The 27,619-nt window shown below is 45.1% G+C and overlaps 1 protein-coding gene and 2 long non-coding RNA genes across 5 annotated transcripts; 2 read left to right on the forward strand and 1 right to left on the reverse strand.

The window, feature by feature from the left end:
- LOC121073546 lies at window positions 1-11,252 on the forward strand. Its single transcript, XR_005821780.1, has 2 exons — window positions 1-1,980; window positions 5,723-11,252. It is a non-coding gene; the product is annotated as an uncharacterized LOC121073546 (long non-coding RNA).
- Window positions 8,877-27,250, reverse strand: RGS10 (regulator of G protein signaling 10). 2 transcript variants are annotated; one of them, XM_040564529.1, is made up of 5 exons: window positions 27,093-27,250; window positions 22,598-22,716; window positions 21,033-21,119; window positions 14,574-14,717; window positions 8,877-11,945 (listed from the first exon to the last, which is right to left on the reverse strand). In XM_040564529.1, the coding sequence occupies exons 1-5, from the start codon at window positions 27,139-27,141 to the stop codon at window positions 11,799-11,801; spliced, it is 546 nt and encodes a 181-aa protein (XP_040420463.1). In that variant the 5' UTR covers window positions 27,142-27,250; the 3' UTR covers window positions 8,877-11,798. The 2 variants fall into 2 exon arrangements, with proteins under 2 accessions (XP_040420463.1, XP_040420462.1); XM_040564528.1 differs by lacking the exon at window positions 27,093-27,250 and adding an exon at window positions 26,483-26,939.
- Window positions 19,761-22,717, forward strand: LOC121073545. Of its 2 annotated transcripts, XR_005821778.1 has the most exons (4): window positions 19,761-20,148; window positions 21,195-21,481; window positions 22,346-22,467; window positions 22,585-22,717. It is a non-coding gene; the product is annotated as an uncharacterized LOC121073545 (long non-coding RNA). The 2 variants fall into 2 exon arrangements; XR_005821779.1 differs by lacking the exon at window positions 22,346-22,467 and having other exon boundaries at window positions 19,762-20,148; window positions 22,585-22,668.
- Window positions 27,251-27,619: the final 369 nt, after the last annotated feature.

Genomic DNA, 27,619 nt, shown 5'->3' on the forward strand with positions numbered 1-27,619 from the left:
ATCCAAGCAAAAGTTTCTCTTTCTTTAAAGCATTCTTCACAAGGCAACGGTCACTTTACTAGCCCCAAGTGTCTGCCCCATCCTCATTGCTTCAGTTCCCAAGAAGCTCACCAGCACAAGCAATGATTCACACACTTTCTGCGAAGCCTCCCATGTTGGTGAGGTTCTGACTAGTATCTTCCACTCCACAGGACAGTGTTGCTCTTGTGCTGTGATGGGAAGCTGGAGGCTGACCAAAGCCCCATTAAATGGCGCAGCTGTTGGAGAAGCGCAGGCTCGGACGGCACCGCTGGGTAGCCTCCCTGTCTTGCAGGGATTTTTTCCTCAGGGTTGACTGAGGTTCGGCACTGCCCCTTTGAACCGAATTATTTGGTGAACTAAGTGAGCCAGACAAGTAATATGGTATGTGGGGGCATCCTTCTAAATTCAAGGGTATGATGTGACCCATCTGTTCTGACTATGCTTTAACTTCTGGTAGATCTCTGAAGAACAAGGGCTGTTTTGTAAATACTAGTTTAATGTATCGCTTCAATTCTGGGGATGAAATCCTTGTCCTGAAAGAAAAGGACAGCCTTTGTTTAAGTGATTGACAAGGAATCCTCCTCTGTGTCATGCCTGGCCTTTTTCATGCTGAAAACTAATTACCTCAGAAATGCAGTAATGTAATCCAAGCTGCGTACTTATTTACTTAAAAGGACTGAGGCTCACATCTTCTGCGATGTCCAAAAGAACAGCAGTGCAAATGCTTTTCAGTCACTGGGGATCTCAGCAGAAGAGCTTATCATAAATGGGTGTGTTTACATGTGCTTATGGACAAACATGAACCTAAAATACAAAGAAGGCTTGAGGGAGCAGTTTCATACAAAAAAAAATAGTAATACTTTTTAAAAAGAACAATACAAATTATTAATTAACAGGAAAAACGAGATTACTTATTTGTTACTCGTTCAGGTACAGAATAAAAAAATGCCATTACCTTGTGAAAGGCCTTGTAGGTTTCTCCCTTTGAATTTATACCAGCATGGGGGAAAGTCACCCAACTCCTTAGTGAGGCCTACTGATCCCACAGGAGCACTGCAGTGAGCTCAAGCATTAGTTACAACGAGCAAACAAACAAAACTGTGGGAATACACTGCATGTTGTGGTGAGTTTCCACAGCTCGCCTCATTTCCACGATGAGGAGTCGGATGCTGAGGGTGGCCCAGGAGGGGCATGGCGCACGGGGACAGTTGTGTCCCAGCTGCCAAAGGGCACATGGAGAAGTACCTCTGTCCTACAAGGTGGGGGACAGATGGACAATGGCACTGCAGAAGGAGCTGGAATGGGCTTGAGGTAGGAAGCCACGCTGGGGTTGTGGAGAGGTGAAAGCCTGCCCAGGGCTACCTGGAGGTACAGGTGAAGGAACAGTGTTGGACTGTTTGTGAGCACTGAGGTGACTCCTGGGCAGAGGCTGGGGAAGAAGCCAGAGAGGAGATCTGAAGATGTTTGGACAGGAAGCACTGAGGTAACCCCGAGCATGGACAGGGCAACAGTTATAGGTGAGACGATGAAGTACCTCCAAGGGGTCAACATCAGCATTCAGTCAGGAAATGCCAAGGTTCCTCAGGGAGCCACAGCACTGGCGTTTTGGCAGGTCGCACCCTGCAGCAGTGTTTTGGTGGGAAAGGCTGAGGTACCTCAGAGAAGGGTGGAATTGGCATCATTATTTTGATGGGAGGCACAAAGATACCTCAGAAAGTGAGCAGCAGGAGGCGTGGAGGGAAGCGGTGAGACACCTCAGAAAAGACAGTGCCAGGAGTTTGGCAGTTAAAAGCTGAGGTAAGTCGGAGAAGATGGCGATGCTGTTTTGGCAGGAAACCTGGCAGTTCCTCAGGAAGGTGAGAGCAGAAGGCCTTGGTGGGAAGCACTGGCAGACCTCGGAGAAGACAGCAGCAGCATTTTAGCGAGAAATGCTGAGGAAGTTGGAGAGGGCAGGCTAGGGTACGGCAGGAAATGCTGTGTTACCTCAGAAATGGGGACAGCAGGAGGTTTTACAGAAACACTGAGCTACTTCAGAGCGGGCAGCGTCAGTGTTTTGGCAGTTAACCCTGAGGTGACTTAGAGGAGGCAATGGTAACGCTTTGGTGGGAAACGCTGAGGTACCTCAGGGGAGGCTGTGGCTGTGTTCGCAGTTAATGCTGAGGTACCTCAAAGCAGGCAGCTGAGAAGGGTTTGGGGGTGCTTCAGAGATGGCAGCTGTGGCAGTTTTGTGGGAAAAGCTGAGGCAGCTCAAAAAAAAAAAATAGCAGCAGGATGGCTGTGACAAAATGGTGAAGGGCCTGAGAAGGTGGGACAGCATCCAGGTGAGGTGGAATATAGCTGAGGATGGCATTTCAGCAGGAAGGGTGGGAGACACAAAAGGGAAACAAAGTACTCTACAACTGAAAGGATAAATAAGACATGGTAACAATGTGAAGGCACCATATGACACAGAAAAAGATTAAGCAGAAAAAAAGAGTAAGAATTTTAGTGAGAAAATTGAGGCAGATATGAATTATGACATGCTTTTCGCTTAGGTCATGGAGAAACATTGGCTCAGGTCATGGAGGAGCTTCCTTGGAACACTTGGTGCCCTTTCTTCCTTTGCATTGGCAACCTCCTGTAAGCAGAGCTTGGGGCTTTGATGTTTCCTGCTGTCCTTTTGCCATGTTGCTCCTTTGGCTTCCTGGGGAGTGAGAACCATGTAATGTACCTGTACAGGGCCCTTCTGTTTGTGTCTGCTTTCCCTCAGATCTACTGTGGGGAGTAATCTTCATTAATGTCACAAATTGCTAATGGCAGAGGTAGCCATGACTTCTTTCTCATCCACCATACAAATGACCCATTGTTGTTGTTGTTGTTGTTTTCCTTCTTCTTCTTCTTTTGCTATGTAGACTATGGTTGGATTTTTCACAGCAAATCCATACACTTGTACAGCAAAATTACCATCTCCTGGAAAGAAACAGAGAGATGTCCTTGAGATGTAAGCATTATATTTCAACTGTACAAGGAAACAATTAAGACAGTACATGCTTGCAATAAGTACAGTAGGATCAGTCTTCAGGATAATCTCTCAGGGACTATACCTTAGGAAAAAAAGAAAGTGAACCAAACTGTGTGATGTTAACAAGACAGAAATATTATATTGCCCAAATCAGATTCAGCAAAACTAATTATATAGTCAGTCCTTGAAAGGCTAGTGAAAAAGGTCAGTTTTGGGTCAGACAAGGAGTAGAATTACATCCAGTAATTCAGATCTCATCAGCATAGTATCTGCATGTTGAAATGGCTATTGTGATGGCCCAGTCAGAGTACTGAGCCCTGGGTACAAATGTGAAACGTCTGTTCCTTTTCTCACCGTGATAATAGTTCTTTTCCATGCCTAGAAAATCTTTGTAGGTTATTAGTTGAGAACTATTTCTGAATTACGTAAAGCTACCAGACTGTCATTGCCCACTAACATGCTGCAAAACCAGTGGCAAATGTTGTAGAATTTAATCTTGTCATTGTTGCAGTGACATTGCAGCTGTGATGATCTGAGCTAAGGATATAAGAAAAGTTAGGAGTTGGAGGAAAACAATATAGTATATCAGGCCAGCTCACATCATTGTGAAAAAACAGACATTTTAGGGAATCCAAGCTTTTGATTTTTTAGGGAGAAATTTTGCAGGGAGCATTTATGATCCCTAAAGCATGTCTGCTTTCCAACTATATTGGTTGGTCTAGTAAAATATGTTTTTCTATTGACAAATCTTAGGGGGATTTTGCCTTTTTTTTTCTTTTTTTTTTTTCTTTTTTTTTTCTATTTTTTTTAATGTCAGTACTGTTTACCATATGGGACCTTTCCTTTTTATCCTATTTGGTTCTGTCATGACCAGTGGCCCTAAAGATTTCTAGCTGGTGGAGAGCTCAACAGAGAAATTTTTAGCAGATGCAGGTAACACAGTGTGGGTTTAAGAGAACGATAGCACATAAAGCTATAGGTTATTCCTTACTAATATAATACTAGCAAGACCAGACTATTTAGTTGCTGTACATTGCCCAATAGAAAAAAAATGGTCATTCTCTGGTTCAGGATATTGTAACTTTCTTCTACATGCTCTCTTTCATACTCACCACACACCTGTTCTGCATGCTTGGGGTTAGCTAACAAAATCCCCACTGCCAGATATGCAGAGGTACATGAATGCACCAGAACTGTGTAGTATTAGGGTAATGTTATGTTAGGAAAAAAAAGTCATCAGATGTTATGAGCAGCTTAGGTTACATGTTGTAACAAGTGAACATATTGTCAATGGAAAACAGTGATGCTTACACTGCTGTGAGCCATGGTTTTCCTTTTTTTTTTTTTTTTTTTTTTCAGAGCTCAGTAACAAGCACTTCTTTTTCCCATCTGTATTTTCTCCTGTGATAAAAAAGGTGATTTTTATAGGGTTTATGGGAGGGCTTGTGATTCATCAGCCCTTCAGCGCCACAACCACCTCTAAACACCGTATTTATAAGCTTTGAAGATGAATATAACAGAGGAAATAAAAGTAATAATCCCAGAGTGGGTAACGCTTACACAGATTGGGAGGGGTTAAGAAGCAGGGCAAAGACCACAAAGGGGTTGTTGGGAGGGAGGAGAAAGAGAAAGACGGGGAGCTGAGGACTGCACATCCTCTTGGAAGTGGGTGCTTTGTTCTGCTCTAGTCCAGGTGCTCATAAATCGCCCAGCCTGGTGGAGCAAGACCTGTCTAGAAGCAAGATGTTGCTTAATACAAGAGTGCTGCCACAGAAGTAAAACTTCAGGTTGGCTGGACTCACCCACACCGTGCTTTTGGAGACTTAAACTGCCCAGCCTCTTCCATAGGCAAACTAAGAGATGATGGTGAAGTGAATAATGGTTTTCGCAGCACAGCTACAGACATGTCGTTTCTCTCCCCCCTTTATTTTCTTACCCATCTTGAGAGCTTTGCTGTGACACCAGTTCTGTACACAAGGACAACTGAACCTTAACAGCATAACCATGAGCACAAGCTACTCTTGGCATCACTCAGATGTGTGGCTTTCCCTTTTGTTCATCCCTACCCCACCCTTCTGGGTGTCTGGCGAGGTGTCAGTTGCGCTGGTATCCCCGGGTATCCCTCACTGAAAACGCTGAGCCCTTAAAAAAACTCCCCGCTGCCAAGATCTACATTTCTAGCTCGGCTCCCTTCTGAAGTGGGGGGAAAAATGAAAGAAGAGGAAAAAAAAGACCGAGTCGGTTTTTGGCAGCGCTCCTCTCACAGAAGAGCATTCCACACTTTCACATGAAAGAGATTTTTAGCAAACCAGAGCAAAGAGTCAAAATGACAAACACAAACAATTACAAAAAACTGCCACGCTCAGTAGTTTTTCTGACTGCTGCTAGTGGCTTAGTAAGAGTTTGGTTTGTTGCCTAATCTTGAGCTCAGAAACAGACAGTTCATCTATAAGTTTACAGTGCTATTGGCCCGGCTACAGAGGATAAGATTTCCCTGAAGTCTTTGCCCAAGGCCTGATGATGACTCCAAAAATAACAAGTCGCCTTGAGGTTGGAAATTTTGGTTCAGAGAGATTTTGTTCATGTTCCGTAAACGATACACAAATATTCATCCAAGTGGATGGAAAATGCTTAGAAGCTACATAACGTAGCGAACAAGACCGGTCCTGAGATGGAAATAATTTGCTTAATTCTTTGCAGCACTGCTGTCACTCGCAGCCATCTGTTCGCTGGGACTCCGCTGATAATCTACGAAGCAGCTTGGGAGATGAAACCCTCCGACAGCCGAGATCACAAGGAGTTCAGATTGCTTTACAGTAGGGCAGGAAGTAGGTGGGGGAAAGGGAGGAAAGGATGAAATGTACAGCTCATACTCTGTTGGCTTCAGGATGAAAGCTTTCTCAAAAAAAAAATATGTTGATTTCGTATTTCCTCCATGAGAAATGGTGTCAAAGACGTGGAGCAGCAGCCAGAGGTGTTCCATGAGCCCTGTCGTGTTCATTACGCGGCAGCTTGCAACTTCAATCCAAGAGGTCTTCTCTAAACCTGCGGGTTTGCCACCACCCAGTAGCCTGCTTGGGATGCTCAGAAACCAGTTTTCCAACGGTGGCTAACAAAAAACAGAGCGAAAAGCAGCAGAAATGGATTTCCCACTCATGTAGGGAGCGATGTGCTCCTGCAGGGAACACCAAAACACTGCCACTACGATTTGGTGGCGTGCTGAGCTATGCAGCCCCAGCGATATCTGTAGCTGTGTTGCCTTTTACCTTCAATGTGTGTACTTTCTTCTTAGTAGCTCTTTGCAGACTAAAACAAGGGCATCGTGCTTTTTCTTTATGCTCCTCGCCGTCTGGTCCTGCAGCGCTTCAGGTGTGCAAAAAGGACATCTCTCTGTTGTGTGCACTGCTGATGTGAAAGAGTGGCCAAGCCTAGCATTCAACCCATGGAAAAAGTCTGCAGTCAGTACATACAGAACAGGAACTGAGAAAATCTCGTATTAGGCTGTTCCTCCAGACTGTGGGTTGAAAAACCCGAGAGGTTTTAATTTACCTCTAGGTTAGTACCTTTATTGTCACACTGGGAGAGCTGCACTGCCGCAGTTGTTACCATAAACTTGTTCACATATCTCCAAGTCCCACCTCTGCGTATGAACGACATGGAAAAACACTTGAAATCCACCTAATCAAATGGTCACAGGCAACGATAACCCGCAGGCAGCTGAGACAGGACTGAAACAAAAACGGAAACCACATTTGTTACAGCTCTCGCTGTGCCGCTGCCAGCTGCACGCTGACATGTCACGCCTTGGGAGCCCTGGTGGCCAGGACTCCCCATGGGCTCGGGGGTCCAGCCAGGCAGAACGACTTACGGACAGACCCGGGACTCCTTTGGGAAAACGCGCGCTGAGGGGTTGCTGCAGCCACGCTCCGGTGAGGAAATGACCAGACACTGCTGGAATTTGTGAAGAAAAAGAGAAGTGCCTGTGACGTGCCACGCACTTCGCAGCCAGGCTCAGCGCATCCCCCTGACAGGGATTTCTGCACACCGAGCCTCGGTGTCCTGCACGACCAACCTCACCCAGGCAGCCTTGGGACGGCCTCGCTGCGACCACACGTTATTGGCAGTAATTTAGCTGTGAAATGGGTTTCTTGAGACACGAAGGGATGGGTAACACTCCCCCTTCCCCGTCCCTGCCCAACGCACTGCTGCTTTACTCAGCTAACCCTCTGCTGGTTTGCACACTTATGCAGAACGCGAAACCTTTACGGGGAAAAGAGCAATGCAGGAATGCAGCCAGGTGGTGTTTTTGTGCTTTATCTCTGGAAAAGTTAAAGAAAAGCATGGTAGAAGCGAGGACTTCATAATATCTGCTCCTCGTGCTTGGGCTACAAAATTGAGCATGCTGGTCACTGCTTCCTCTAGGAGATGTCCTCCTGTCTTTCACCCACCCAGCCCAGTAGAGGGGGAAGGGACAACTGCAGCCATTTTCTCAAGTCGGTGTGCAGCATTTCTCACGTGAAGTCTGCTCAGGAGACCACTACGCACGTTATAATGCCAGCTTTCAAAGCAATTGTAGTCAGTTTTCTTGCACACAATGATGCCTTCAAGTTCTGAGCACGCTTTCATCAAAGCAACACCAACTGCCTTTAATATCAGAGCCATTTTATTATTTTAGTGCAGTATTTTAACTTGGCCGTGTTTCTTGTCTACAGAACATTCAACAAGTACGTTGAGTTTGAGGAAACGAACAGCTGTGCCTTTACTTTATTTGCAGCCATTCTCTATCAATATCCTTACGTGTTATTCTGCCAGGAGCCAGGAGAGGGTGCTGTTAAATTTGGCTATTATTTCATTTATCCAAACAGCAACCACATAACGTAAAATGCTTTCCCTCTTTCTTCCCCCACCACGCCAACCCGCTCAGTACTGGGCGCTTTTTAACTCCCAACTGAAATGGACTTCCCACTCTTATCAGCCAAGATATGAGTAGTCGTACTGATGAAAAACATCCCTCAACTATAATAAAGCCGCTAAATCAGTGATCACAGTCACACAGCAGCTGCTGAGGACTTGTATGGCAACCCAGTAGTTACGTGGATCCTCTGGGTAAAGGATACCCCGCAGTTTGCTTTTAATGGTAACTGTGAAAAAAAGAGCACTCAAAGTCCTTGGACAGGAGCTGTGTTGGATTTGAAACAAAAGGGACCTGCCTCTGGGACAGGGCAATGGACACGGCCGTGTAAACATTCTGGTGTCAGGGGATGACATCTGGCAAAACTAGTTAACTTTGTAAGACTTGCTGCTCTGTCTTTAGGATGAAAAAAGCACAAACACAATTTATAAAACAGGAACTCATATCCTTTTTCAGGTTTGAACCGCTGTCCTCTCTCTGTACCACAGGCCCAGTTAGATTTTAATCCAGATGCAAGTGCTACTTGTTTAACTCCATCTGTATCTTCAGTAAAAATATAAGCACGTTCTCAACCGGTATCGAAACCTCTCTTTCTTTCTGTACAGCCTTTCAAACACTTTCTCCACATCAATGGGTTAGCAACTTGAAACAAGCACAACGGAAGAAACGTAATGAAAACAAAAAAAAAAAAAGAGGAGGAGATGAGGGTACAAGCATCTTCTGCTGTTTGAGTGACTTTCTGCGCTTTGTTCGGACAACAGCTGACTCGGAAGTGAAACCCACTGTGCCATCCTAGCTTCCAAGAGAAAAACATACAGCGAGAGAATGTAAGCAACTGTGGTAACAGGGAATGAGAGCAGAAAATGGGATCACTACAGAATATGAAGTGAGTTTGGCTCAAAGTGCACTCAAAACAAAACAGCCATCAGCACACAGACTCGGTGTATTTGTAGAATATTTTAATTTTCAGCTGAGAAACACACATTAGGGCAGAATTCAAGGCACGTGATGAGGCATGAAAACTTTCTTGCTTTTTGTGCTTATACCTTCAGTGTAAATTCTGTGAAAAGGAATAAATCCTTCCTATCTTTGACCTCTACATAAAGCAACTCTGAATACCCACTTGGAGCACGAGGTACAATGCGAAGTTTACAGTTATTGCTGGAATGCAGGATTTACTCAGAGAAACATTTCTTTTTCTGCCTGTGCAATTTGTTATATGCCTCGGACAATTTATTTCACAAAGTTTGATCAGTGATGAAATCAACAGAAGCAAATAACGTTCTCCACATATATACATGCTGCAATTACAAATAGCTGCTTGCACTGTTTTACCTCAGTTGCTCTCTTACTGGATAATAGAGACCATCTCATGGATAGAAAAAAAACCTCTGATTTCTGCATCTTGCAAGCCTAGTTGTTTTTCTAAAAGCAAAACGAAACAAACAACAAAACAGAACAATACAAAACTTGGAAAGACAGCCAATAGGGCAATGACCTTTTTACTGCTGAGGCAAAAACACAATACGAAGATTTAAAACGTTGTGGATTTAGGTATACTATCCTAAAAACATCATAGGTATTGAAACAAACATCACAGGCATTGAAATGCTGCTAAGAAACGCATTTCCATTTGAGTAGCTTTTGGCTGGTAGTAGTGTAAAGCACCTTTGTGTCTACTCCCACCGCGCATTTGCTGTCACCAAGCAAATAATACAGTACCTGACAGCGAGAGTATTGCCAAGGAAAAAGTTGTTTATGAGCAGCTACAAACAAGTATTCTCTCTCTTAATGCCCTACCGTTGTTCATACAGCCTCGGGTTTAATTATTGTTTCAAAACTTGATAGTCAAAGGCTTTTCTCCCTTACTCGTGCATTTTTTTTTTAAATCAATATGATTAAAAATGAACCTACTATGCATCCGCGTGATGAACGCGGTAAGAGTTCATCCTGCATTTTTCCCATCAAGGTCCCCATCCTGCTTTTTTCCAGATCACCAAGACTTCTGCTGCAATTACTGGGAAGAGACAAGTCCCAACTCCTGAACGTGTTTAAACAGCCTGCTCCCAAGGCTTCAGTCGTAACAGAATTTCCATCCTCTGCCCTGGCAGGCGTTAAGAGCTCATTGTTACAGTGAATTTTCCAAAGATGTTATCCTGAGATTACAAACAGTTGTAATCTCTGTAAGTCCAGAACTGGATAGTCACATTTCCTAGGCCTCATTATAACAGAAGGATTTATGCATGTAAATACTTCATTACTATTCAGCAAAACATTGAAATATCGCTTAAGCATGAGGTCAAACACCACTGAGAGTGCCTGTAGCGGGAGTATGACTTCACCTTTAAATCCTTTGGGAGCATAAAAGGAAAAATTACTCATTGCATAAGAATTACACCTTAAGACATGCACACAGAGGGACTTTCATAATTTGTTTTTTTATTTCCTAAGAATGAACAGGCCATTTAGCTCTGGGGCAAGAATCAGAAGTCCCATTCCCGCTCTTATATGTAACAAGAAGAACCCACAGAAACAATTTTCTTTACACATTACCTGCACGAATGGCTCAGAGTTAAAGAAAAGTCATCATCAAGTCTACCAAGTGAATCTGCATCCTCAGAAATTACAACCTAGGCCTAGTTTTAAAAACACTGATAGTGACAGTAATGTCTGACATCTGACCTTCCTAAAAAAAACTATATGAAAAGCTAACTGTGCAATCTGATTAGCCAGCACATCAACAAAAGTTCAAGAAAAGCAGTGCAAAAAACGAAAGAGTAAATAATGAAAGTGAAACAGCGCTAGACTATACAGCGTGAAGTCTGTGAACAAGCACGTGGCTTTTTGCTTTCCCAAATAAAACTGCAATTTAATAACACTGGCAGGCTGACTTCAGTAGAAATACCTTACAAAATCAGACTTTGATGGTTGGCCCATTGCAGAATGACTCTTGCTACACACAGCAGGACTGAGGAGACCCAGGAAAAAACAGATGCTTCCCAGGACCAGCATCTGGCCCCGATGTAACAGACAACCTGGCTGACACGCAGGACGTGCCCCAGTCAAGCTTTGCTGAAGTGAGCGTGCCCAATGTGGGATATTAACTGGCAGATTTCCCGACGGCTTTTAGGAATTCTTCAGAGATGCTCTGTATCTAAGAGCTTTTGTCCCAAAGGGGATATCCATTGCTCCCTCCTCTGAGGGCGATTGTCTACTGCAAAAATACTGGAGAAATTGAAGAAATACAGAAATGAAACTCATGATCAGAGAAGCGCTGTGATTCATAAGTAAAGGCAAAGTAGAACTTCTATCACCTTGAAAAAAAAAAGTTACACTGGAAAACAGGAGTAAGATTAGATTCTATTGATCTTGACCCTGAAAGATGTTGTTCCTAAATTAGAGTTTCCTATGAATGTCTCATTCACAAAATAACTTAAAACATACTCCTCAACAGCTGCTCTCAACAATTCAGAAAGTAAAAGCCATGCACAAATGAAAACCAGAAGGCACAAATTAAAACAACAACGCAACAAAAAAACACTTTCTCAGCATCATTATGCCCAACAACAACAATAAAAAAAAGCAAAAGAAACTGAAAGCATTTTAACTTGTGAAATATAAAATGCAATTCATGTTATGGAGGAATACCTCAGCCTTTTAGCTAGGAAACAGTCTTTCCATGGGCACTTGGTTATTTATTAGCTGTCATGCAAAAACAATTAGTCATTCAAGCAATTAAAAAGGTAAGTATCTCCTAAAAACGGTTTGAGCTCCTCCAAGCCCTATATGCAACTGCTATAAACCTAGACTGTTCCTGAGTGTAAGTTAATTACTGTATTGCATCTCCTAATGAGATTCATCGTATCAAGTGTTGTAAATTCTTGACGCTCTTTTAGCTGCAGTCTGAGCCTCTGGCGAATTCTCCTCCTGCTCCTCAGACTTCTTATGGTTTAGGAAGATGTCTGACTTTAAGAAGCGGCTGTAGCTGTCGTATTTCATGAGATTGAATATCTGGTAAGAGAGGAAAAAAACACAAAAAAGAATGACCCAAGTAAAAGTAGATTTTGAGTGAAAAGGACAACATATGAATTCTCCTGTTGGTTTTTTTTCCTGTTACTGCTGCCAGGACTGTAATTACTAAAAGGCACGACATTAAAATACACCTCAAAGTGTATTTTAATTTTAATTTAAGTGTCAAATGGCTCGAGTGTAGGCTCATCCCTCAACACATCTGCTTTCTCTTCTATTTATATCCACTTCAGGCAAAAAAAAAGCTAGAAGTCATTTGGAGCTTTCTGAAAACAAAAGGGCTTGGGAGAGGAGCCTGGAATCTGGCCAGTGTCAAGGTTGGGGCTATATTTTGTTTGGTCTTGAAACAGTGGGAAAGAAAAAGGAAAACCTGAAAACTACAACCAAGGCAAAACCCAAGTCCACACCATGCGCTGACGAGTATTTCATTGGAGAAGCCTCCCTGAGCCATCATTCGTGACTCATTACATTTTATGGTACCCAGAGTAACTACACTTCAAGAGGACTTTGTGAATTCTGACCTGCATTTGTGGATAATCCGAGCGTAGATAACCTTACAAGCCTCATTTCTAGCTGATAGTGCAACTGGGTAATACAGCTGTTTGTAAGGAAAAAAAATCTCAAACTGCCTTTTTGGTTTTTGTCCCCACATCTTCAAGGAACCTGAACAGACACAAAGGCAAGCAAACAGAACTTGACTTCTCTAGTCTGTGCGTGAGCTGGAATATCCCCCTTGCACAATAAATGACATAAAGCACTTTACTAACCGTCACTTGTTCACTAGCCCCCTTGCAAAATAAATGACATAATGCATTTTACGAATCATCACTTGTTTACATATTTAGGTATTTAAGTACACATTTAAAATGGTGGCAATCTTGAAGGCTAAAAATTAATTCCAAAAGACCCTCTCGATAGAGACTCAATACAGTTAAGCAAGGTCAAATTACACTTGCTGGGGTTGGCTAACCACAATATAATTGCATTTATCAAACTAGCTTAAGGGGAAAAAAATTGCAATGAAAACATCAGCTGTTAAAATGTTTTAAGTCAACATTAAAAACTTAGACTCCTCTTGTTCCTGGTATCATCTAAAGCACCTCCCAGAGAGGGTGAACGCTAAGACAAAATCTTCTCTGAGTACCCCTAGAGCCTGGTTAGCCAAACACAGAGAGCAGACAGATTTTATAATCATGTGCAAAAGCTGAGTTCTCTTTGTTCCCTCCTCTCGTCACCTCTGTGGAGCAGGCACGTTTACCCTGCAAGTATTTAAAAGTCTACAGATTTTTATGAACCCCTTCCAACGCCCTTCAACAAGAACAGCTGCCTCTAAGCTGTGTGCTTAAGGTCGCCCCAGAAGTAGCCCCAGCTAGATCACCAGGGCTGCTGGGGAACTAAGTACTAGTTGTCACTGATACTGGGAACCCTACAAGCTCTGGACAACAAGCCAGGCTGACTACGCCTCAAGCACACGCTGCCAGTAGCAGTTAGCACTGTTTGTTAGAGATCAAGTTATATATACTGCTCTTCATAACTTTATAAGGATTGAAGACAAGAGAAGAACATAACTCTTCCTCAATTATCCAACAGCAATAAACAGAAGTGTCAAGCAGTGGAAATCTACAACAACCCAAACGTTCTGCATTTGGTAAGTTCACAGACTTTCTCCCTACACCAGTGGGATTCTTCTCCCACTGTTCTAGCACGTTTCCAGTTCCGCTCTTAATAATCCCTGGCAGTTCACGTGCATGCTCACTGTAAAGCTGCAAGACATCCTAACCCAAGTAGCCTCTCCAGCTTCACTGTCATCACCACGTAATCACCCACCCGTCCACCAAGTCAGGAGTTTTTCCATGAAAAACATTGCTTCTTCACATGGAAACTGGCTTTCAAGCATTTCCACTGCCAATGGCTTGGAATCTGCCTGAAAGATGGCAGGACCTTTGCTCCTCAGATCACTCCAACTGATCCAGCCAGTGCCCAACTAACATTCAGCACCTGATACAAAATAGGCTGAAAACACTATTTTAAATCAGTGTAACTGTTCCTCTGCAAGAAAGCCAAATGGAACATACAGGTAGTGCTGAGAATGCTACAGAAATTAAAAATAGTACAGACTGCAAGTGCTGGAAAGCTGCAGATGACTCACTTCATAGCTTACGATTTAAACTAAGCTAACAATTAAGAAAATCTACCACCAAAAGACGTACCTGCAGTCCATTACTTAATTTCTACCAGACCTCCCAAGTTCTGTAGGAAAACGCAAAGCAGATGCCAACTCCTCTCTTACATTTTGTGTGTTGCAGAAGAGGGGGCTCTTTGGAAAACTGCATTATACTCACATAAATATAAATACAAAACAAAGCAAAGAGAAGAATCTTGAGCTCTCAGGGAAACCAGTGGCAACTACAGAAACAAACATCAGCAATGACTCGGCACAAGTGAATACACAGGAAAATGTAGGCACAAAGTTAGTCACTCGGTGACTCCCAAGCTACCAGCAGAGGAACCCAGGAGCAAACTTCATCCAATTTTCCAGGAAAGTCCCAAACTGGAATTCATATGGTTCATATTTCTTCACCATTCGCATGATGAAGAAAATAGTTTTACCTGGTCCTGGAGCTTCTGAAACATGAGAGGGTGAGGTGTCTCCAAAATTGTCTCATTCAAACGGGACTGCCCTTCAACATTGACTTGGGATGAAGCTTTACTGGACAGGAAAGTCATGTAAATTTCTTTAGCTTTTTCTTGCATCTGCAAAAGGACACATTTATGTAAAGAATTATTTACTGTGGAAATAGTCGATGTACTTTTAAGGTTTTGGTGGAGACTTCTAACTCACTTCTTAAAAACAAAACATAGTCTGAATTGAAAAGGAAACAAAACAAAAATACAAAGATTAGCTTATTTATTTATACTTATTTGCGCTGGAGGAAAAACATCGCTGCAGGCCAACTCCTGCGCTGACATTAGCAGAAGCTGTGAGTATTCAGCACTTCAGTCAGACAGCAGTTGTGATACTCAAAACCGAGTATCCAGCATAAAACCGCACAGCGCCATCACCTAGGGTTTGTCTTCACTACCTAGAAGATCATTTTTACTAATAGATAGCCAGCATATGCAAGGAACCCAGGAGGAAAAAAACACCGTGGAAACTTACTCTCACTGCAAGACAAAAATAAGCAAAGTAGCGCGTGATGCCTGCTACTGCTAGGTAACCTCATCGTGCAGCTTACATGTTTTGTCACAACTGTGTTTCTATCTCAGGGCAGCTCAGGTGCAACACTGAGTACAAGATTGGAAAAAAAAAATAGTTTTTGGCTAACACTATTGATAAGTCTCTCAAGAGCCCCTGAAAGCCATTAAATAGAGGTAAGTGTGACTCGCATGAAGCACTTTGTTAGCATTTGCCCTGATTTCAGGGGTCTTCTCTTGATAAATCAGTAACAGCAATAATGCTTTGACCACACCAGGCATTCTTTAACATCAAAGCAACGTACAAGTGGCTAAAATCCTTTAAAATCAAACACAAGCCAGTCAGATAAAGAGAAAGCAGCGAGGAAGAACGCTGCCAAGCCACGAACAAGGTAAGCCTCACTGCAGCCTTCTGAAAGCACGGCCTGTAGAGCAGCAGGCCCAGATGACTGGCAGTGGGTACGCGTCGGTATTCCTCACTACATTTAATGAGCAACTGTCTCCAGACCAGCACAAACTACGAGGGGACCCTTTGGCAGGAAGTGGGCTTGCAGGAGGAAGCAGTTAAACCCTTACCCACGAACAAGTCCCAGAATTTCTTTAATGTTTTACAGCTGAGAATCAGCATTTGGTGATAATTAGAAGAAAAGCAACATGTGTTTGACAATTTGTAATGCCTGAGAGTTAACTCTCTTTCTGCCAAAGGGGACACATTTTCCAGAAGTACTCCTTTCTAAAACAGATCATCTGGTGGATAAACTATCTCGTGCCAGGTGCATTCGGTCACTGTGAGGTGTTTTATGAAGATCTCCAATCTTTTCAGTTTCAAAGACCAGGGGAGACTGGGTCAGAGATGTCTGTCCTAAATGAGCAATTAATCCAATCAGACTGCTTTAAATTATGTTAAAGCCCTAACGAAGATAAAGGGTAAAAGATATTTTCAGCTATTATTGCAGGAGCAAGTGTGATTGAAAAGCCAGTTGGTCTTCTCTAAATGACTTCTGCACTTGCTGTCCAATTTCAACCACATTTAAGAGAGGGGTAAAGGGCTGTGAAATAATTACATTCCTACTAATTCACTGGGGAGGGGTGGCAAGAGAAAGGCAAGACAGAAGAATGCACAGGCACTGAAGCTAAAGCTGCAGGATATGTTCCAAAGTTACCTCCTTGAGCTGCCAGCAAGGACTTGGCAGCTGGCTAATCAATACCCACGTAGCTCCACGCCAGCCACAGCACGAGGTGCTTCTTGCCCAGGGAGCACAGCAGCAAGCTGGGCACCACGGGGAAAGAGTAAAGGAAGGCTCGAGGGGAAACGTGAGAGAAAACAGAAGTACTGTGAGGAAGTTAGAGAACGTGGGGGGAACAAGACAACTGTGTGGGAGGCTGGTGAAATGGGGAGGATCTCTGGATTTTGTGGGGAAGAATGACAAAGAAAGGAAGTGAAAGAACCGTGGTAGGGAGAGGGGGTCACTGCGGAGACGCGGGGGGCCTGACGTTGTGGTACTGGAGACGTGTGGAAGTGCACGACTGAACTTCACAGGTCCTGCCGCACACAGAACCACGGTTAGGCTATGTTGATGTTCCAAGCAGGAAAGCATCAGTTTAACTAAAAAATAAATGAAGGTACGGTGAAGCTGCCAGTATGTTGATACCTTCCCCAGAGGACATTCATGGAAAGCCAGGTCCAGGCGGAAGAGGTGGGTGGCGATCTTTGTTCTAGCCTCAAGCTAATGCCTCAGCACTGGGGACTCTGCTCTGATTCTGAGACTGGGACCTTGTTCACAGGTGGTTATTAAAGCGTTTCTGGCACTTTTCTCTTACATCTGTGTACTCGCCTCTGCGTCCACGCCAAGTTCCCCTTTGGAATACAAAGTTCTGTCTACACAAATCCCCCTCGGTAGTTCAAATGGATATAATATTCTTTCCCACTTCCTTTCATAAGGTCAAATTCAGCTCCAAAGCATGTGCGGTTCCCAAATGAGGTGAATGGGAGTCCCAGATGCTCATCAGAGCAGACTCCAGCAGTTAGCAGCTGCACAGCGTTACCTAGTCCTTTATAAACGTTGCCACATTCCACAGGAGAAGTAGCAGAAGAAATTGGTATAGAATAGGTAGAGAATCACAGTATCATTTAGGCTGGAAAAGGCTTTCAGGATGATCGAGTCCAACCATAATACATATTTGTTCTGAAATTGGTCTCTACAAAACTTGTTGAGTATTTTGCTGAACTTCAGCAACAGCTGAAAAGATTCTCTGTTGTTCAAAACACTTCCTACAATCTGTAAGTTGTCTTTAAAGCTCAGTTGCAACAGAAGAAGCATTTAAACCTTGGAAAGTAGCACAACGGACATGTTATTTATTTCATTAACAAGCACAAATCCACAACTAACCTCAGTAAAATATTTAAAGTTAAGTTTTATTCACTTATCCCCACCACTCCCATTTCAATAGTTAAACGTTTCCTAAGATGCGGACCATATGGGTGGCAGCAGAGCTCACTACTACAATGGACCTGACATAATTCCTTCCCCAATCTTCACTAAAAATGACATTTCTATTTTGACTTCAGTTTTAAAGGAGCGATAAATATCCTTTTTATTTCTTTATTTTAAATGACAGAGGTGTTTCCTGAGCTGAGGGGAAGAGCTTGTACTTCCACGCTGCAAGAAAACAGCTTGGAGTCAGTCCACCTAAAGACCTGTCTAGGCTCTCGATGAAGTCTGCTTGCTGCCTAACTCTGCAGGTGCTGAAAACCTCCCTGAACCATGCATGCATTTTGCATTAGCTCACCAAAACAGGAAAATGAACGTAAACTCAAGGAGCAGTACGGTCAGAACTCCTTCTCCGCTGCCTTCTGCATTCCCACCACTAGTCTAGAGCCAACACCACGGTCAGGAGCCAGGCTTCTTCTTGCCAGTGCTCCCTCTGCTCCTGTGATCAACCAACCCTGGCTGCACAGTGGCTCACATTCAAGAGGAAGGGGGCAGAGAAGATGCATCTGCACAACAGCTTGCAAGATCTGCCGTGTAGGCTTGATACGTCAGCTCTCTAGGCAGAGCCCACATGGCTGTGGTTAGAGTAAAGCCTGAAGCAAACTCAATGAGCCCTGACGAAAGGCACCGGATATTTTCTTAGAATGGCACTAACAGAGTTAGGCAGCTTGCAGCCAGCAGAAAGCACGGCCAGGGCGAGCTGGCGCCTGCCTGCGAGGACCAGGCTGGACAGGAGGGAAGGGCAGCAGCTCCCGAGCCAACCTCCCCACCGTACAGCACCCCTGCAGGACCACGCAGCTACAGGCCGCACAGAAGGACCACGACAGCACTGGGCACAGTGGATAATTCATCCAACGACCAGCTGGTGACTTTGGTGCAAGTTGCATCTAAGAAAACCCCCATGCTAACACTCTCACGTCAAGTAATGACAAGTTTATTTGATACTTCAAAAATAGAAAAAAAATAGTCCTGTTTTATCCAGGTTAAAGTGAAATCAACTTCATCTGACCGAAATCTGAGTGTCTGTGAGAGTTTCTGTGGTAAACCAGTTCTAATGAGAAGCAGGTTATTAAATAAGTAAGTTGGTTTTAGAATACTTTGCTCACATCAGATAGATACAAAGCGATTTCTGCAAGAGTCACTTTCAGAAGACATATTCGTGCTTAATGTTATTGTGAACACTTGAAGGATTCTACTTCTAGTGCCTTCTCTAGCTGTGTAAATTATCTAAATAAGCAGTAGTTATGAAAACTTACTGCAAATCTGTGTCATCCTAAAGCACACTTATTCTATCTGGTTGTAACGCTTGGAGTCTAATATGCCAAAGCTCTCATGACGCACTGTGCTGTAATGACTGGTACTGAATAATTAAGCTGAGTGGAAACTAACCAAGTCTCCATCCATTCATTTGGCAATCCATTCAAGCATTCACTAAGCTACTATCTCAATACATCAGTTTGCCATTTCCTGCACTAGCGTGCACAATCCTGTAAAAGCTAAAAAGATGGAAATTATTTAGTAAGGGAAAATATGATTACTATCCAATGGCAAAACATGGGACCTGACAGAAGGATTTGCCATTTTCATTTCCTTTTTAAAATCCGGTTTGATACCTACACACCTCTTGGCAAGGACACTGTGTGGCATACAAATTAAAAAAACATCTGCCCTACACAGAGCAAAGGGATCTTCCCCTTTGTTCATGAATTGCGATGCTGTCCTCTACTTTACCAACTCAGAAAGGGAATAGGGAAAGAGATCAAGAATGCCCAGCCCAGCATGTTAAACGTACCAGTCAGGATGCTGTATGGACATCTGGGGGAGGAAGAGATCAAACGCCTTCTACCTCAGACTGACATAACGGGATTGGAAGCAGCTGCTTGTTCCAAAGCAGAGCCAGGTCAGAGGACCTGTCTGGGCGAGCTTGGTGCCATCAGACATTGGCTTCCAGCGCGCCCCAGCCCGGCTGCAGCTGAAAGATCCCCTCAGAGGCAAGGGGACAGACGGACTCGCAGCCTGGCTGCGCTCCTCACCCCACCTACTGCAACTGCTGCCACCGGAGGGGCAGCTAGCGCAAGCGGTAACGTCTTTCATCCTGCCTCCTGACAGTTGACTATCCCCTCTCAAAAATAAGTTTAGCTGAAAATCCAGTATTCTACTGGAGAACATTTCCCACTGACAACATTTGACTGGCCTGACGACAGGAAGTCCTGCAGTCCAGACACAAGAACTGGGGCAGCTCTCTTCCACACGCACTTTATAATGCCCCTAGAAGGCCGGTTCCCCCACCTGATTCCAATTCCCTGACATTTCTGATGTTACTCACAGCATATGGTGTCCCATCTGAAGCAGGTTTAAATGGCATTTTCCCAGCCTCACCTTCTCGTGATATTCTGTTTGGCCAGAATAATGCAAAAGAGGTTGTAAGTTTGCACCTGTTGCCTTCCAAAACTCTCCCTTTATCAACAACGAGAGGGGGATATGTGAAGGACATAAAGGTAGGATATCAAAAAAGAGGGCTTCTGAGATTTAAGACCCCGATTCTCACTGATTGTGCTATTCAATTGGAGTTTTGAAATTTTGTCATTTTATGCTCACAGAATTCTCACCTTGAAGATAAATAAATTTGGAAATTGACAAAAAAAAACACACTAGAGCTTTTCCAGAAACAATCAAACAAAACATGGTATATATTTTATGCCTGACTACAGGCTTCTAAGAAGAAGAGAAAGTACATCCTGTGTTCCTGTTGCACCTAGACTTAGATGGAAGTTACTGGAGATGGTTGGTTAAAAGGTTTCCAACAGAATATTTTTACCAGAAAACTATAGTTTTCATGAAAATAGGAATGTATCAATCAGAAAAAAAAAAAGGAATGTATCAATTTGAATAAATATTTAAACAAAATAATCTAAACAGACCCTCAATTTCTTTTGCTTTGGTAATTTGATAAGGCAAAACAATTCATTTTGATATTGTAAAACATTTTGTTTGTGCTGTTTGTTTTTATATTTGCATATTAAGCACAGTGGTGTATATCTTGATATAATAGCCATTATGTTTTAAAATGTCCTAAACTAGATAACTTTATATTTTCAAACAAGATGATGGAATATTACTGAACTAAACCTTTTGCTATTCCAAAGCAACAACAAAAATTTTAGTTGTCAAACATGGCAAACTTGGCAATTTCAGCATTTTGTTTTGATTTGAAATAAAACCAACTTTGTTTCTAAACAATTCTACCACAATGATTTCAGTACAACTCCTTCAGATGTGTTTATCTGCACTCACACGAAGCACGTTATGTGACAAAAACATCACAGCTCCGTTCCTGCTATGGAATCCTTGCTGACAAGTAAAATTTATTTAGGAAGCATACCTGTTTTTTTCCCTGTGTTTTCTTGAATTCTTCACATGCTAGCCAGAACAAAACGTTTTCTTCACTGAATTCTTTCTTTAAAAATTCCTAGGGAAAAGAAAAAGAAAAGTTAACAAAGCTAGGACCCAATTTCTCGATTGTTTCTCCCTCTTCCTTCCATAGCTATTAAAGCCAGAAGCTGCCTGTGGCTAGTTTTTACCGTGACACGAATTTACATAACAGAGTGCAACAGAAGCACTGCGTTAATGTGTCTACACACTGCCGAGGCACAAATGAACAATATATTCAGCACCTTAAAAGCACGTTCCAGGAGAAGGATGAGCTACATCTAATCTTGGAGCTTATCAGTAACCAAGATGAAGAGCTTCTTCAGTCTCCCTTAAATAACTAGAGCAATTTTATAGTTATTATTCAAATGGAACTCTGAAAATATATGAATTCATTAGCAGGTGAGTATAATGAACTATTTTAATGAGAGCAACAGATCACTTGAGATTCTTGTCTAGCATCTTTCTGATTTTTTTAATGAGTAAAATCTCTACAAGTCAAAGTGTTTCTAAACATGATCATCGGTGGCAATAAATTTACTTACGTAACTAAAGCAGAAGACGTATTAGCCTTCTCTAAACGGTGTTTAAACATTCTCTCAAAACTGAAGAATGTTTTAAAATGAGGGGAAAAAAGTAGTTAAATTTACGTATAAAAAGCAGTGATTGAAATATTTATAGCTCTGAGATTGTCAATTTTTACTTTCAAGCGTTAGAAAATAGAGATTAAGTAATGCCAAGAATTAAATAGTACCAAGATTTTTTTGTTGTTTTAAGAATTCTAAATCACACAGTAATTACAGTGGTTTATAATCCTGGTTTACATCAGTTTTCAGACCAGTCTGGGAGGAAACAATTTTATCCCAGTGCATTTTATCAGTGCTTGGCCCAGCAAAGCCATACTTGACTGGGTAGTTCCTATTGCTACAGCTAATCCTCTGACTTCGGCTAAAAGGCCTTGATAAACCAACTGTCCACCCTCACCTAATTAAGCCTCAAGCCTGCATTTTGAGCTACACAAGCCCACAGTTTGTAGTTAAGTTAAAGAGAACGTTTTTCAGTACAGCCGCTGCAATATAAAATAAGAGCCGCACGGAGTTATCAGGCTCAGGGAATGGTTTGCGGTAACTTACTGCTTGAGTGAGGCCAACATGTGAGAATAAAGAGTGTGGGAATGGTCCCAGCAACTAATAACGCTTGGCAGGAGAGATCAGTTGCTCAAGGACTGTAGTTTATCTAACAGTAAACTGTTAATCCTCACAACAGCTGACTGATCCAATTAAAGAAATGCTACCCAAAGCCTTCCGCAGGCCTTACAAGAGCAAGCAATTCCCCACATCAGCAGCTCGGCAAATGCCACAGCTCCAACTCTGCCACCTCGGCTCAGGGTACGCATCTAGAAGGACAGGAGCCTGTGTGCTTACAGCACTGGCACAGCCGCACCGTTTGTAGTGAGCCTCATTCATCTCACTCCTCCTAATTCTAGTTTATATAAATATTTATAGGTAATATAGCAACCCTAAATCGTTTAACTCCTTCTGGATCTTCAAGGAGGTTCTCCAGTGACGTGGCCCATTTTGAGGTTCCTTTCAAGCTTTGGTGGCTGCTGCTTGGGTGACCCTCGCTGTCGTTTATCTCTGGAAAAAATGAGAAGAGCATCTTTGTTACGAGTGAGTAATATCACATGCATTTCTTTCCCATTCCCCTCTGCACCCTTGGATTACAGCTGCGCTCTTTAAAGGAAACGCCATAAAACTGAAAATAAACACACGCACATATTTGAATGCTGCTTTGCATCTAGAGAGGTAAAATTGTCTTGCAGTTGGATAATTCACGAGCACAGAAGTAGGCACTGTCGTTGTTTTACGGGAGTCCAAGCACCTTTTGCCTGCGGAACACAGTGACCGCAGCCCGCGCAGCAGCAGGACCGTTTGCCTTTCGTTCTGGCAGTCCGTGACACCGGCTCCTCTAAAGCAAATCCCAGTCGGTCGCACGCATGAAACTTACTTTTAAGAAAAGAATCATCGCTGGGAGGTGGGAAAAGGCAGAACGAGAAAGAAACGCAATGCTTTGTTGAGCAGAACAAGTCGAACACGTTAACGTGGTCTCAGGGGAGAGGGGCAGCTGGCAGAGGAGCCTCACTCCAGCTGAGCCAACCTGCGTTGGGCGAGCGGCATCTGGGTGGTTTTTCTGTTTGCTTGCTCGTTTTCAAGTCCCCCCAAGTTCTGTTTTTATAGGGTACGCTGGACTGTGCCCGTGGCCTATCTGCCAGCCAGCCACCACAGATAGGACAGATGGTACACGTTTCTGAATATTTCTGTCCCAGGGATAGAAAGTACATCACATCCAAGGCTGGTGAGGCCAAAAACTTGTTTGCTGGCTACGCATCAGAAGACCTATTACTTGGGAAGGCTCCAGGGATTTTACTGCTGATCTGAACAACTCTAAAATACACACGAAGAGCTTGGCCTCCTTTCCTCGTACACTCGGGATGCCAGGAGGAGACGCAGAAGGGCTGGCCATGAGCAGTCGGGCACCAGTTGAGGTCCCTACACACCTAAGAGGTGCGCGAAGTGCTTCCTGAAACCACTGCAGGTGTCTTCACAGCCCCTTCGTTTGTCCCTGCCAGCGTACTGGAAACATGGATCCCAGCAACTTCTGCTGAAGTTCTGTTAAAAACCCTCCCTCCGCCATGAATCTAAACCTCAGCAAGTATCTCACAGAATGATCTGTGCAGAGCTGTACTATCAGATGCCCTTTGCAGCTATGGTTAAGCCCTACAAAACACTCGTACTGCAGCAAAGAGTTTGGGTTGCTAGAGACTTGCAGAGTCCATTTATTTTCCTAACGGTGAGAGAGACCACTGTGCGAATCTCCCATTCCCACCTCACAAGTGGTTATTTCAGGTTTCGGGACACCCCCTTGGCAAGGACCGTGACAGGTTTGTCCCCAACGCAGCAGGTACAGCTACAGCCCTGTGTAAGAAAATTAATTCCCCCCCCACAAACCCAGCACTACTGGTTAAAGGCCAGGAGTCAGCCCCCGGGGGCTGTCTCTAAACCACCACCGTCTGAGACACAGCGTTGCAGTGAATTATCGGTGCCTCAGTTTCCCCTCCCCTCAGGCAAAAGGATGTGGTTCCTGATTGCGATTTGTGAAATTTATTTTAGGAGCCTGACTCAAAGTGTCCAGGCATCTAATCCTTGTAAAACAAGTGATCACTAGGTGGGAATAGCAAGGCACATGTGAGCAGAGCACCATGGGCTCCTGAGGATCGCTCCCACCTGCAAGCAGACAGCAGCACTGTGTAAAGCTGCTCATGGCCCTAAGAGCCAGGGCACCCCTTTATTAAACATGCGATTTAGCACAGAACGTATGGGAGTGAGGCTTTATTCCTCATTTTCCTTTTTCCAGCCAACGTTTCGGCAGATTATAACGATTGCTAACCACTTATAAAGCATTTATTTGAAGGAGCCAGCGCAGCGCAGGGAGGACCCAGGGCCACGAGAGCCTCCCCAAAGGGATGGGTCAGCAGGAGGAGGCTGGAGCCAGCACTCAGGCACCACGGCTCTGCTGGCCCCCTGCCTGCTCCCCCTCTTCCCTCGCATGGCCGAGGCGATTCCCTGTTCTCCACCGACCACCTTTTGCCTGAGCTGCCTCTCGCTCCCAGCCCACCCAGCAAAACCCAGCCCCATCCACCATTTACGCTCCCCTTCCTCTTCTTCATCACCCCCCAAGCCCCCTTGCTCTCCTGTGGGGCTGCTCCCCTTCTCCTTATCCCCTTCTCCGGCCTTCGTAGGGAAAATTTGGGTTTTGAGAGGGAGGACGGAGCGCTACCACTGCACACCACAGCGGCCACCAGGCGTTATCATCCCACAAACATCGTCGGCACAAACAGGCCGCATGCGGTGCAGGGCAGGGGGGAACACCCTCCAACTTTATAAGCCCATGAAAGCCGCTGGGTGTTTTATTATACCCCATTAAATAAGCAGTTACAAACATTCTCCTTTTTAATACAAGTGACCCCCAATTTGGATGGTAACTTCCCACTCCACGTATTAGCTTCATTTAGCAGATTTGATGTGTGATGTCCAGAAGCTTTTAAGACCTTAAGACAGGATAAAGTTTTCCTCAGAATGATCCCCATGTTCATATCCCCGAGGTCTTAGTAAATTTCCTTAAAAACGTTGCCTCCGCTGAAGTACACCTCAATGAAAATCTGAAACTGTTTATTTTAGAATGCAATCCTGTAATAAACGTAAATACAGAAATAACCCTAATTATCACTGTTTGCTATTTATAAAGATAACTTTCTTCTGCTTAAATCATCTGGTGACCAAGTTACATAGCATACACTTGCAATAACAGGCTCAGCACCAGCGTTTAGTGACCAACGAGTATATGTCTGTGAGCATTTGAACGAGGAAGGCAGGCACTTGCTGCCACTGGGCACTGGGAGATAATTTTGAGCATGGGAAAGGGCATTACGCCACGGCAGTTCTTCCACTTACGTTCCCGAAAAAGCCATAATCAGAACGCACGCGATAAACACGCTAATTATATCTCTTACTTCTTAATGCCACAGGAAAGTGCTCACTATCTTTCAGACAGACCAGAAGCCAAGAGGCAGAGCAAGCCAACAGAGCGCGCACAGCAGAAGGCAGCTCGGGGTCTGCTGAAGCAAACTTTCCACTGAGCACACAGCCCTAACAACCGCTTCTGTGATGTGCAGCGTCCAGCTGCCGGTACAAACATAGCAAATGATCAAGTACTTGCTTTAACTGCACCATTATTTTAGAGAAGAATCCTATGCTCTGCTAGCAAGCAGGCTAGCGCGTTATTTCAGGGAAGGATCCTACAACACTGTTTTTTCCAGTCACGCAACAACACTGGGGATAAAGACTCTTTGTAAGGGGCAGATGTGCTGGTAAGCACGGCGCTAGTAACGCTGTACTTGTCAGCTGAGAGGGACTATCGAAATCGGCAAAGAGCTGCAGCCTCCAAACTCGGGCCGAAACCACAGCAAGCAGTGCTAACATCGAGCTCCATGGCTCTACAGATCAAAGCTTGGCTGCAGCCCTGGCTTTCAGCAGCCACAAAGCAATGTGGAACCTCATCAAACCTCAGAGATAGCGAGGCACGGCCGAGCTGGATGCGCCGGCCCTCACAGGGCCGCCGATGCTCACCTCAGCACCTGCCAGCCCTGACCCACCGCACGGAGCCCCTGGCCACACAGCAATAAGACGAGCACGCAGCCAGCGCCCGTGCCAAACGTCCGTCACGGGCCTCATTATCCAACCTCAACCACCCCGTGATTATACGCTTGAATGTTAATTAAGGAAATCTTTCTCCCTTTCCAGCAGTCGTGTTGAAGAACGCCTGGACATGCCGTGTTTCACCTGCCTGTTTCGGGAAGCCACGAAGCCTTGTTATTGCTTTGGGAGCGCTCCTGACACCGCATCTTGTCCTGCGGCCACCAGAACCCTGTCCGGCCACAGCTGCCGGTCTGGAATTAATAACCCGGGATTATGAAACAGCGGGGAGCTCCATCGGCGGGCGATGAAGAGGGAAAAGCCCCTCGCTGTCCGGGTGCCCCTGGCCGAGTCCCGCTGGGTTCTCCCAGCAGCTGCCCAGGGCTGCCCCAGGACATGGCCAGCAGCAGCAGCTGGCCACCGGCTTCCACTTTTAGCCCCCAGGAAGGAAGCGGAGGGGACGTTCTGCTTTCGCAGCATCTCTGGAGGCGCTCCCCAGACACGCATCCTTCAGAAAAACGCGCCCAAAAGCAGACCAGCGGCGCGCTCCGCTTTCCTTAGCGCGGTGGCCGCTCCTCGGTGCACGCCGGGGGCTGGCTCTCGGCTTCTACCCGGCCCCCGGGGCGCCCCCGGCGGGGAAGAGCCGAGCCCCGTCCCCGAGCCCCGTCCCCGAGCCCCTCAGCGGCTCCCCCCGTCCCGTCCCGTCCCGTCCCGGTGCCGTCCCCCCGCGTGAGGCGCGGCGGCGGCGGCGCCCCCGGTACCTGAGGGCGGGCGTTTCCTGCTGAGGCGGCTCACGGCCCGGTTGAACATCGCGGGGCCCGCAGGGGGGTGCTGAGGGGGGAGCGGCCCCGTCCCAGCCCGGCCCGGCCCGGCCCGGCCCGGCCCCGACCGCCGCCTCCTGTCGGGCGCCGCCGCCCGCTCCGCCCCGCGGCTGAGGCGGTGCCGGTAACGGGGCCGGGCGCCGCTCGCCGGGAGGCCCCGGGCGCTGCCGGCGGGGGCGGCTCCTGCCCGCCTCGGCCCCGCTGCCCCTCGGCCGGCCCCGCCGGGCTCCTGCCACACGCTGCGGCCACCGGGCAGCCCCCGGCGGGCAGGTGCTGAACGGCCCGGACATGGCGGTGGCGGCGGGGGCTTCCCGCCAGAAGCAGCGGGCTGCTCGTGCTGCCGGGGCCCCTTTGCTCTCTCTAGACTTGTAAGAGCAGTTGTGGCCCAGCAGAGGGACAGTTAAGATGTTACCAAGTTCCTTTCTGAGTACTTTCGTTTTGAGAAGTGACATTTTACCAAAATATTT

Source organism: Cygnus olor, chromosome 7 (assembly GCF_009769625.2).
Source record: "Cygnus olor isolate bCygOlo1 chromosome 7, bCygOlo1.pri.v2, whole genome shotgun sequence".
NCBI lineage: Eukaryota > Metazoa > Chordata > Aves > Anseriformes > Anatidae > Cygnus > Cygnus olor.

Bases quoted from the DNA above. Each gene is read 5' to 3' on its own strand.
- RGS10 (XM_040564528.1), bottom strand. From the start codon at position 26,540: ATGCGGTGTCAGGAGCGCTCCCAAAGCAATAACAAGGCTTCGTGGCTT. The intron at 21,120-22,597 runs GTTGCTATATTA...TCTTTTCCCTAG, and splicing joins AAGGAGTTAAACGATTTAGG to GAATTTTTAAAGAAAGAATT. The intron at 11,946-14,573 runs GTAAAACTATTT...CTCTCTTACCAG, and splicing joins TTCAGAAGCTCCAGGACCAG to ATATTCAATCTCATGAAATA.